Source organism: Trematomus bernacchii, unplaced genomic scaffold (genome assembly GCF_902827165.1).
Source record: "Trematomus bernacchii unplaced genomic scaffold, fTreBer1.1, whole genome shotgun sequence".
NCBI classification, from domain to species: Eukaryota; Metazoa; Chordata; class Actinopteri; order Perciformes; family Nototheniidae; genus Trematomus; species Trematomus bernacchii.
In genome coordinates, this window is record NW_022987720.1 from 26576299 (window position 1) to 26589552 (window position 13254).

At 37.7% G+C, this 13254-nt stretch overlaps 1 protein-coding gene across 1 annotated transcript; it reads left to right on the plus strand.

Annotated features, from left to right (window-relative positions):
• Nucleotides 1-7541: 7541 nt before the first annotated feature.
• On the plus strand, nucleotides 7542-12180 carry slc25a17 (solute carrier family 25 member 17). The gene is made up of 9 exons (XM_034143502.1): nucleotides 7542-7749; nucleotides 8176-8236; nucleotides 8331-8397; nucleotides 8818-8969; nucleotides 9439-9555; nucleotides 9954-10102; nucleotides 10939-11034; nucleotides 11209-11294; nucleotides 11878-12180. Exons 1-9 carry the CDS (start codon nucleotides 7693-7695, stop codon nucleotides 12029-12031), a joined length of 939 nt encoding a protein of 312 aa, XP_033999393.1. The 5' UTR covers nucleotides 7542-7692; the 3' UTR covers nucleotides 12032-12180.
• The last annotated feature ends 1074 nt before the right edge of the window (nucleotides 12181-13254 follow it).

Genomic DNA, 13254 nt, shown 5'->3' on the forward strand with positions numbered 1-13254 from the left:
ATTTGTCAGTTACTACAGAAAACCTAAATAATCCTAGGACATTTTGGAAAGCCATAAAATCGATATCCACCGGTGAGATCCGTAATGAGCTACCTCCGTGCTTTACCACAGCATCTGGCTCTATATCGGACAGGGCCACCATGTTAAATTGTTTTAATGAGCATTTTGTGTCCTGTGGCTCTCTGTTTGATTCTGTCACTAACTCTGCTTCTGTGAACACCCCAATCCGTGACTCTGAACAATGTGGTCTGGAAAACCCTTTCAGTTTTACTCCTTTTACTGTAAATGTTGTTCATGAAGCATTATCTAAGTTAGATCCTAAGAAACCGGCTGGCCCGGACAACGTAGAACCTTTCTTTTTAAAGATAGCTGCAGATTTTATTGCTCCACCTCTTACTTCTCTTTTTAACCTCTCCCTCAGCACAAACACAATTCCAAAAGTATGGAAGTCAGCTTATGTCTTGCCTTTACTGAAAGGAGGGGAGGCAACTATTTTAAATAACTATAGGCCAATCTCTAAATTGTCAGTTCTGGCGAAGTTGCTCGAACGCCTAGTGAGTGAACAAGTAAAGGTGTTTTTATGTAAAAATGATATCCTGTCTAAACATCAGTCAGGCTTCAGAAAGAAACATAGCACCATCACTGCGACAATGAAAGTGGTGAATGACATTACAAGTATTTTAGATAAAAAGCAGAGCTGTGCAGCTCTATTTATTGACCTTTCCAAAGCGTGACCGGAGTCAATGCTGTGTGTGTCCGTCCGGAAACACGCTGTTTACAAGTAGTTCCAGCAAAAATCCACTGATAAATTGCGATGTTAACAAGCGATAGGATTCTCCCAACATAATACAAATTATAAATGTAACAAAACAGATATTCTTGTCTTTTACATGAACTATGATTTCATATTTCATCATACTAATGTCGCTAAAGCATGTCTTAGCCTTGTCCTAAACAGAAAAACCCACCCCACACCGGATTCATAAGAAAAAAGACTTCTCAAAACATAACTTGCTTTAAAATACAGTTTAAAAAAAGAAAAAAGCAATTGGCACTTGAAGTACCTTATGTCCTAAAATAATTAACATAAATTCAACAAAATTAGCAACTATTTTTTGCCCCCATCAAGTTAATATGAATTTGTATTTCAACATTAGTTTTTACAAAGCAATTGCCGGGTATATAATGCTTGAGCATAAGGTACTACAATAGAAACTAAAATTGTTCAACTGTTCGTAATGCAGAGGCTTTAAACAGTTTGAGAAGATGATGAAATCAACCTTTACTGATAAACAAACGTCACTTTTTTATATCGTCATTTTTTCTGGTCCTTCTGGGTTTTAATTAATTTTTGATTATGTGTAGCACGTTAAAGTTAAAATGGGATGTTAGGTTGCCATTTAAACCTTTAGACTGACCAAGAAGCTAAGAGTTCTTCATCATTGATAAAATGGCCCAACTTTTGAAAGAGCGAAACGTCACAGATTACCCGTCATGCCTGAGAAGTATACCGTACTTTAACCACGCCCCCCAAAAGGCTCGTTCACATCAAGCTCGTCACACGTGTACACGTAACAGCACCGCACGTTCATGACAGCATGGTACTGGATTGTTATGATGGATTTGATATTAACGAGGCGGCCACAGCAGTTAGCAGCTACAGTATAGCGGCTAGCTAGTAATTATGCTAATTTAACCATAAATCGTTATGTACTTATATATTACGCTGATAACAGGATCTAGTGATATCCAAGCAACAGAGCTTCATTTAGCATTATACTTTTGTGGGTTGTACATGAAACCACTTGGTGATATACAAAAATATATGTATTTTGAGTTATGATCAATTGTGATTTAAATCTTTATCTAAAAAGTAAAGCTGATGATGGATTACTGTGGTGGAGTTAAAATAACAATAGCCTATTTCTCTTTGAAATGTGATGGAGTAAAATGATAGTAACTGTGATTATTCATGTTAAGTACCCCACAAGTAACTAAAACGTATAGTACTTGAAGGAAAGGTGTAAAATGTTTCCATACTGTAAATACCAATATCACACACTACAACACTCTACTGTACATACTGCCCCTAGGTTCAATTCTCACAAAACATAACATTCCCTTCCACTGCTACGCCGACGATGTACAGATCTATCTGCCTCTCAAAGCAAATGTCAAACACTCACTACAGCAGTTGATGGACTGCTTAGCAGAGATAAAATCCTGGCTGAGCAAAAACTTTCTCAACCTCAATGAGAGCAAGACTGAGGTCATCTTCTTTGGACCGCAACCTCCAGCCTCTCCGGTTGATATTCTGGGCTCCATCAAAAAAAACATCCTCCCCTCGGTCATGAACCTTGGAGTGACCTTCACTAGCACTTTTAAATTCGACAAGCAGGTCAGCACCGTAGTAAAATCCTGCTTTTTTAAAATAAGACTATTGGCCAAGACCAAGTCGTATTTATCTTTTAATGACTTAGAAAGGGTTATTAACGCCTTTGTAACCTCGAGACTGGACTATTGTAACGCTCTGTATGTGGGTATGGACCAGGCCTCAATTAAACGCCTACAGCTAGTCCAAAACGCTGCTGCACGTTTGCTGACTGGCCACAAAAAGCGTGACCACATCACCCCTATTCTGGCCTCACTACACTGGCTTCCAGTTCGGTTCAGAATTGATTTTAAAATCCTTTTATTTGTTTTTAAAGCACTAAATGGGCTGGCTCTGGCCTATATAGCTGAACTGCTCCAGCGCTACACCCCAGCCAGAGCTTTAAGGTCTGCTGACCAGCTGCTGCTGGTAGTGCCCAAGACCAGGCTAAAAACCCGAGGGCACCGAGCCTTCGCAGCAGCTGGCCCTAGGCTCTGGAACACTCTGCCCCTCCATGTGAGGTCGGCCCAGACCCTAGGGGTTTTTAAATCTAAACTAAAAACACACTTCTTCTCTCTGGCTTTCTAGTTAAAGCGGAGCACGACTGCTGACTTTTCCGTGTGTTTTATTTTTATTTTGTTTTTAAGATATATCTGTTGTAATTTATTGTCATTTACTGTGATTGTAGTAATGTGTTTTTAATACATGTACAGCACTTTGGCTCGACCAAAAATCGCTTTTAAATGTGCTATATAAATAAAACCTGATTTGATTTGATTTGATTTGATTTGAACACAGACTATAACACCCCTTGTTGTTAAATACCAACTATGTGCAATATATTTTTAATTACATTTTCGTAGAGCTTTGACTTTTTCAGCTGAATAAATATTATAACTCTAGATGGTTTTGTTCAGCATTGCCAGCTTCACTGTTGAGCTTTATGTTGTGCCCAGCCCTCTCCTGACCTGTGCTCTGAAATCAAAATGTGGATAAGCATAAAACAACACTAAAATAAACACTACAATACAACTTGTTATTTGTTTTTAGACAACAAAGGTTTTTCATTTGTGTAAATATACAACACAGGCTATATACATATATATATATATATATATATATGTATCAGGGATGCAAACTCATCAGGTATGAAAAAGGTGACAAGGATCCGAGCCCCCCGACCCCCCGACCCCACGGAATATCGGCAGAGGATTTTAGCAGTCAGAACAACTAAAGCAGCAGTGTTAATAATAACAGAAACGCCAAAGAGTCACATCTAATAGAAATATATAAAAGCATTTATTTTAATTGTGTAGCAGTCAGTTTATAATTTTGGCAGGACTGTTGAGCATTTTTTAAATGTATTTTCATGCCTCTGTTCAAGGCTTAGTCTTTCTATCTGTATAGCCAGTGGTGTAAAGTAACTAAGTTCATAAACTGAACAAGTGCTATACTTGGGTACAATTTTGAGATACTTGTACTTTATTTAAGTATTTAAATGTTTTGCTACTTTGTTCTTCTACTCCACTACAGTTCAGAGGTAACTGGTGTACTTTTCCTCCACTACATGTATTTAATACATTTAGTTACTTTACAGATGTGGATGAATGATGTGAAATATAACCAAGTGTTAAATCAGACTTTAGTTCCACCTGGAGTAAATTCACAAGCTACTCTGCAGTATACAAAGTCATTCAAACTAGCTGCACCTTTACCAGCTTTGAGAACACTTTCATGATCAATCATTATAAAACATATCATATATATTATTCTGAAATGGACCAATCTGCACAATGACTACTTTTACTGTCGCTACTTTAAGTACATTTTTGATGAGAATACTTTTCTACTTTTACTTGAGGAACATTTTGAATGCAGTACTTTTACTGTAACAGAGTATTCCTACACTCTGGTACTTCTACTTTTACTCAAGTACAAGATCTGAGTACTTCTACTTTTACTCTAGTACAAGATCTGAGTACTTCTACTTTTAATCAAGTACAAGATCTATACTCATACCACCTCTGTTTATAGCCTATGAAAAAAACTATTAGAAAACGAAGGCTAAAGCTAACGTTAGCAGATAGTGACAATGTATGCTAGTTAGCTAGCTCAACGATTCCTTAAAGGGGACCTATCATGCAAAATGCACTTTTGTACGTCTTTTATACATGAATATGTGTCCCCGGTGTTCCAGGGAACTCACCAAGTGTCAGAAAACACAACCCTCTCTATTTTCCTCCATACCCAAATCTCTAAAAAAGGGGCTGCAACAGATCTGATAAAAACTGATCCAGATTTGAACACTGTCCTGACGTCAGGACAGTGGCACTACGGCTATTGGGCCAACTCCACCAATCAGGAGGAGACAGCCACGGCCATTGCCGTTTGAAAGCGCTGGAGACGCTGTAGTACATATGCCAGGCCTGTAGATGGTGCTGTTCTCACAGAATCAGCCCTTGCAAAAACAGAGCTAAAAAATGTCAAATTGAGCAAAATGAGGCATGGCTAAAATGCATGATCTGTTTGGTATTTTGAAAAAAAAAAAGTATAAATATGCCTTATATAGGTATGGTCCTACACTATATTATTCAAATATAGCATGATAGGTCCACTTTAAATAATATTGCGACAGAAACATTTTTCTGTTCACATCACGCTCTGCCGCTCCAACAGGGAGCTCTGCTCTGAACACCCGAACGGTAAGGCGATATGGGTCCGTTCTTATTGTGCATCCATGGGTAAAGGTAAAACGCATGTAGTACTGAACACGTAATGAACGTGCTGGGCGGCGCGGTCCCGTGGGTTAGATGCGCGTTCATAATGTAGAGGGAAATAACTCTCAGAATAACGTTATTAGCACATTTTACAACTTGAGGACCGAATGTTTTTAATAAGGGCTATACAAACGTTCATACTGGGTTGTTTATTTAGTTTCAAAAAAATTATCCAACAATTTACAGACGTCTCTTTCCCAATGTAAGTCAATGGGAAAAAGTGTTTCCGGGCCCAGCAACCTAACGGAAGTGTAGTACCGCCGTTTGGCCACAAGGAATATTTTCCTCAGAGTCCGGCGCACTTCCTGGGGGCTTGGTATTCACACGTCACAGTACCCAGGAAGTAAACAATGGAAAATGAGAAATCTCCTACGAGGCGTTTTGGGGCAGCATCCACTGTGTTAGAGTTTTAGTCGCTACAGGGTGTACTTTGAGGGTTTTTGACTCTGCAGACCATCTCATGCAGAGATTGGACTACTCATTTTCACACTGTCCAAAGAACTTGAATATTTTTGGCAACTGCTGCATAGTGTGGAGATAATATAACAACTAGGAATAACTCTAGAAAGGGACCAAATGACAACTCTGAAATGTTAACAGTTAAAGTGGACCTATCATGCTATATTTGAATAATATAGTGTATGACCATACCTATATAAGGCATATTTATACCTTTTTTTTTTCAAAATACCAAACAGATCATGCATTTTAGCCATGCCTCATTTTGCTCAATTTGACATTTTTTAGATCTGTTTTAGCAAGGGTTGATTATGTGAGCAACAGCACCATCTAGAGGCCTGGCATATGTACTACATCGTCTCCAGCGCTTTCGAACGGCAATTCGACGTCAGGAAAGTGTTCAAATCTGGATCAGTTTTGATCAGATCCGTTGCAGCCCCTTTTTTAGAGATTTGGGTATGGAGGAAAATAGAGAGGGTTGTGTTTTCTGACACTTGGTGAGTTCCCTGGAACACCGGGGACACATATTCATGTATAAAAGACGTACAAAAGTGCATTTTGCATGATAGGTCCCCTTTAAATTAGTTTATATTTTTTCAGTATGGTTGAACCAAAGTTAGTTGGCCATAATTGTCAGAGCTTGATTTTGTTTCATTCAGAGTGTTGTCTGTTCATCCCTTCATTGTGATATTAGTTATGTTGGAGTTAAACTATGTGGCTTTCAAATCTTTAAAATAACCTGAAACCAAAATGGCTCCCTGATGTTGTAGTATTCTGAACTAGTAGACCCGTATTTGGAACAAATGTGTCATTCAGTACAGAATAAATACATTAGCAATCGGATGAGTATAAAAACAACATAATTTCTTAGATATTTCATAACTAAAGGTGAGTGACTTGTTAGGATATAAATACAACATTTCAATGTTATTGGGTGTGATTTCAGTAATAAGCAGCAAGTCATGGGGTTGTCTATGTAATTGTATTTGACTGCATGGTTACCAGATTTGTGTCACATCAAGTGTTTTTGGTTTATCAAACAGTTTTATGAATGACTAAAGGCACATTTTATTTTGGGCGGCAAAGTAGCTCAGTCTGCAGTTACTTGGCTTGGGAACTGGAGGGTCGCCTGGTACTGGCAGAGGCTCCAGTTCGCCTCCTGGGAACTGTTCAGGGGCCTCATTTATAAACGATGCGTACGCTCAAAAGATGGCGTACGCCAGTTTCTACGCAATGTTTGCGATTTATAAAAAACAAACTTGACGGGAAAATGTGCGGTCCTCCACGCGAACTCTGACCCATGCGTACGCACTAAGCACAAAAAACGGGAGAGACGAGAAACTGCGACACCGTTGGCAGAAGGAAGAATGGAGAGAAATATGTGGAAATAATACCATAAATAGAATGTTACCTCTCATTTATCATATATGAAGAATTCATTTTCACAAATTGATTAAAGCCAATCTTAAAATTATTTAACAAACGCCTGTTTGAGACTCCTCAGATGTAGGGTTAGGTATTAGGGTTAGGTCAGTATTGTTTATTAAATTATTTTGTAGATCAAATGTCAAGAACGTTTTAGTTATAAAAAAAAACAGTCCTTTGTGTCATTCTTGCAAAAATGACGATAAGGAATACTCAAAACAAAAAAAGCAAAGTCAAAGTAAAGCACTTCTATTAGGACATTATTCCCAGTCATGCTTTGGTAGATCTTTCAAAATAAAGGGTAAAATAACAAAGAATATAATGTTCTGTTTAAAACTATAGGCTGTATAAAATATGGACATATTCTCCGTGGTTGAAACCAGCGCCATATAGATAGAACCTTGACCTCTCTCTCTATATGGCGCTGGTTGAAACGAACGCCAAAGGTGGCATGGCGAGAACTACATTACCCATAATGCCCCATGCTCTGTAGAAAAACGTCTACAAGGAAGCGATGCACTGCAACTGCAACACACCATAACAGTGAGGGCATTACAGCTGTTAAGATTCATATTCTGCCGTTTTAAAAAGGGGGCACTGGGTTTACTTTAAGCGAGAGAAAAGTTGAATATATAATATACATTTTTAACCTCGTTCAAGATGAGCTACTCGGTGTTTTCGTACGAGAATTTGGTCCATGCTGTATCAGGAGCAGTGGTAAGTTAGCTTTACTTTCAGTATCAATTTCTGTTGTTGTGAATGTGTCTTTATCATATTATAAACAGTCTATAGTAGCTATATTTGCTCACACGCTTTAAAATCTTCTGCACCAAACTCCATTCAAAGTTTAACATGTCGTAATGTTTTAGACCTGATACTGCCTAACTAAGATTTCTAACACTTAAAATGTTTGTACAACCTTTGCATTCGGTAAAGCTGATATTAATAACATACATCATATTTAATAAGGTGTCTGGTTATTGAGAAACGACAATAGCTTTGATAATATATTGCGTGTTTTGTGCTACACATACTTTTGAATGACCAGATTTGTCAATGAGGTTTTGTGCAAGATTCCTTCTATATTCATCAATATGCACTCTGTTTATCTCTCCCATGAAAACTGTCTCTCGTCTGTTTTAGGGAAGTGTGACTGCCATGACAGTATTCTTCCCTCTTGATACTACCAGACTGAGGCTGCAAGGTAACAAACAGTAGTGAAGCAGTCCTATTCAAAGGTATTACAGTTATAAATGTAATGCATATTTTAATACAAGTTGTCTTTGGTGTGTGTTCAGTGGATGACAACAGGAAGGCCAAATCAACGCCAGCCATTCTGTCAGATATTATCAGAGAGGAAGGACTGTGAGTGAAACCATTGTTATTATTTTTATTTTTATCGCTATTACATTTCTTGATTCTACGTCCTAGCTTTATCAGATAATGTATGTCATGTGAACACTCACATATCACAAGCACCGCTAATATTACCAGAAAGAAAATACATATGTCCCCTACCGTATATGAGGTTGAACACTTTTAGTTTTTGCCACTGCCTTCTATAAAATGAAATTACTATATATCTTACATGGCACTGTTTATTTTGTTTTTCTTGTCTTTTTTATGTTTTTAATATGCTTTAAAATGTCATTTCTTTTGTGTGTTTCTCTTGCACTTTATCTTAATGCTTTTAATGTTTTTTGAAGCACTTCGAATTCCCGTGTGTTAAAATGTGCAATCTAAATAAATGTGCATAGCCTCTAAGACGTGCTCCTGTCCCCACAGACTGGCTCTGTACAGAGGCTGGTTCCCGGTGATCTGCAGCCTGTGCTGCTCCAACTTTGTCTATTTCTACTGCTTCCACAGCCTGAAGGCTAGCTGGCTGAAGGGAAGGCCGTCGGCACCAAGCAATGACCTAATGATAGGCATCGCTGCAGGTCAGAGGGTCATGTCTATCACAAGAGCCTGTTTTCAGTGTTTAGGGACAATGAAGATTTAGATTATATTTAATTAGATTGAAATCAACTCTGTTGTCATCATACAGATTACAAGTACCGGGACAATGAAATTCAGATTCAATTCAATTCATTGAATTCGATTCAATTCATCTAACCAGAATTGCAAAAAAAGTGCAGTGTAATGTATAAGTATATAAATGTGCAAAACATAAAAAAGCTTAAGAATGTACTGTACAGTAAGGACAGGGTATGAAGAACATGGACATAAACAATATAAGAAGTAGTATAAACATTGAATACACAATAGAGTTGGTACAAATAAAGACAGTATAATACGAAACACTATAGACCGTTATTGACACTTTTATAAATAAAATTCTCAGATTTGAGTCCATTTCTTCATGACATGTCTTGATTTCTGTTTAATCTGTGTTTTTTTTGTCTCTAGGTGTTGTAAACGTACTGGTCACTACTCCTCTGTGGGTTGTCAACACCAGACTGAAGCTTCAGGGATCCAAGTTTCGCAACGCAGACATACGGCCCACCAACTACTCTGGCATTCTGGGTAAATAGTTATTATCAAAATCATGTTTGTTGCCAATTAGGTCTCCAAATACAAGGAATTTGCTTTGGTGTATAATGGTGCATACATGAACACAGTAAGAGCAATTCATTTGTTAAAAACGATTATTATAAAATTAAAGAAATAAGAAAAAATGCTAACAGAAATAAAAAGGTAAAATAAGAAAATCACAATTTACTGTGAAAAATTCAATGTGTAGTATATTGGGATTTAAAGTATAAAAGCTGTGCACTTTTAAAAGTCTTAAGAGTTTTTCTCAGCTTCTACAGTATGTGACATTTACTGCCAAACATGGGTGCAATCAGGGTTATGACTTATCTCTCTCTCAATTTTTTTGTTTTGTTGCAATCATAGTTGATCTGCTCTGTTGTGTTTCGAAGATGCGTTTGCACAGATCATCCGAGATGAGGGAGGAGGAGCGCTGTGGAACGGGACCTTCCCCTCGCTGCTGCTGGTGATGAACCCCGCCATCCAGTTCATGATCTACGAGGGTCTGAAGAGGCAGCTGAGGAGAGGGGTTCCCAGGGAGGTGAGTCAGGGAAAAGAGAGGGATTAGGGAGATTCAAATATTTTAAGGAAAGGGAAGATCAGTGCTGGAGTCATAGCAAAATGATAGAAGAAAGGAATAATGGATAAGAAAGTGTAGATGAAGTGAGAAGATGTGTATGGAGCAACGTTTGTTTTTATTATTATACATCACAACATTTCTACAAGAAATGTTCACAATTTTAACGATCAATGTCAAATAAATTGCATTGTCATTTCATATTCATTTTCAAGTGTATCATTAGATTTTATGCCAAAATCGATGAATATGAGTTGAAATAATATATATTCAGCTTTACGCTTTAATATTTATACAGTTGGCAGTGATGTGTTATTTAGTAGTTGTGACTTAGTTGTGACTATTTAAATGTACTGGGTAAGAAAATAAACTTTAACAATTGAATGTCGGTAGAAGTATATACAACATGAGAGCACATTTTGAACTTCACAAACATATCCACCAAGCCCAAGATATGATAAACAAGAGTTCTATTGATCAAAACACTGCGCTGAATACCCTGAATATCATAATATTATATTAATAGTACACTATTACTACTGGTAAACATTATGGTTAAAAAATAAGGATGGTCTTATAATTAACGAATGGGAAAGTAAAGGTTACTTCAGGTCATCCCATCATCTGGATGAGTAGACACTTGATATGCAGTAATTCTGTTCACATGATCTTTGTGTGGCTTAAGCAGAAACATAGATTAACAAGTATAGAAATACTATGGTATTAAAGTACTCCATTACAAGTAAAAGTCCTAAAATGTTTTGTCCACACCTGACTTTTTTCTTCCCCCCCCCCTTAAGCTGTCATCTGTTGAGGTCTTCCTCATCGGAGCTGTTGCTAAAGCAGCTGCCACCATTGTTACCTACCCACTGCAGACCATACAGTCCATTCTCAGGGTGAGCTGTGTTTATTCAAAATGTCTATACCTGTTGCTCTTTTCTACACAAAAAACTGTTCAGCCTTACAGATCTCTTTTTCTTCCTCAGAATGCTCTATAAGATGCTATGATCACAATCACTCAGTTTTACACATTGTAACTCTTTGATTGTCCTTCTTCTAAATCACTACAGTTTGGTCAGTTCAACGAGTCGACGGGCGAGTCAAAACTACTGTCAAGTCTTCGGACTATCAAGTGTCTGTTGATCAACAGAGTGAGGTGGGTACACACACACACACACACACACACACACACACACACACACACACACACACACACACACACACACACACACAATCTTACATTACTGATAAGATTTTTGAATCAGGCCACTCTTTTGGCTTAATTTTTGGCAACATAATGTACATTACTGTATATTTTAAATACTGGGTATATTAGCATTAACTTACTGCATTATAACATACAATGGTTTTTTATAATTACAAAGAAGTTAATAACTATTAGTTACTGTGGAATAAAAAGTACAGTTTTTGCCTCCAAAATGAGTAGAATTATGTGTAGGATATATATAACGGAAAAACTCAAATAGATTACAGGTTTGTCAAAATAGTACAGAAGTACTTTTACTTGAGTAAATGTACTTTGTTACATTGCACTACTAAGTCACAGAGTCCATATGGGTAAACACCACACGAACACATAGTCACGTGATCACCATTGTATTTCTAATTACATCCATAATAATGCATCTTTCGTTGACGTTTGTGCATGCAGAAAGATAAACATCATACATCTCAAGACCTCTAGTTTTTCACATTGTATCCCTGGTTTCCTTCTATAGGAAGTTTGGCATGTTGGGTCTGTTTAAAGGCCTGGAGGCCAAGCTGCTGCAGACGGTGCTGACTGCTGCCCTCATGTTCCTTCTCTATGAGAAGATCGCCAGCAGCACCTTCAAAATGATGGGACTGAGCAGAAACCACTACAAGAAACACTAGATATCTATATGGACTTTAACTTTATGAAAGCACTGGCAGTCTGTCACAGCTCACAGACTCTGTGATGGGGAGTTCCTCTCTGATCCGACGTTTTTGAATGAAATGAAGAAGTTAAGAGAGATTAAAAATAACTTGAGATTTTAAAGATGCACCAGTTCACCTCCTGTCTTTTTGTCAAATTCGGTTGACCTAGAAAATATGAACTTAATCTTAGCATACAGAATTGAAAAGAGGGGAAACGGAACCATAACTTGATTCAAGGTATGTGAATGAAGTATTTGTTGTTGCAGACAAGATGTTAAATTGAATAAGTTACGCAGATCATGCAGGTAAGTCAAAATAAGTTAAAGGGGACCTATCATGCAAAATGCACTTTTGTACGTCTTTTATACATGAATATGTGTCCCCGGTGTGTCAGGGAACTCACCAAGTGTCAGAAAACACAACCCTCTCTCTTTTTCTCCATACCCAAATCTCTAAAAACGGGGCTGCAACGGAGCTGATACAGATTTGAAATTGTTCTGACGTCAGAAACAGGGAGCTCCGCTTATATGGGCAACTCTCCACCTATCAGGGGAATGGGGGGTTGGGCCACGGCCATTGCCGCTTGAAAGCGCTGGAGACTCTGTAGTACATATGCCAGGCCTGTAAGTGGCGCTGTAGTCTGCCACAAAAGCAGCGAAGAAGACTTCTCACAGAATCAGCCCTTGCAAAAACAGGGCTGGAAAAGAGCAAATAGAACGAAATGAGGCATGGCTAAAATGCATGATCTGTTTGGTATTTTGAAAAAACTTCACAGACATGTTTTATATAGGTATGGCCCTACAATATATTATTCAAATATAGCATGATAGGTCCACTATAACATTAACAGTCATTTCACACAAATAGAAAGTCCTGTTTGTCTGGCCTTGAATTAGAAACAAGGAAGTCAGACAAACAGGTTATTTTGGATCGTTATTACGTTGTCCCATTACATGTAATCAGTTTCTCGCTTAGCCTGTTTTTGTGCATGCAGGACAAGTGTTTCAAAAGAGACATCTTACAGGTTGTTTGAATTGCCTTTATAAAAGATACAGGATACTCAACAGCATAAAAAACAAGGCATTGCACATAATTAGAAATTAAAAGAGTAGAAATAAACATTTCAAAAATTTGAAAGATGTCAAAATAGAAATTAAAAAGTAGAAAATATGCATTTGACGTGAAGATGAAACATAATA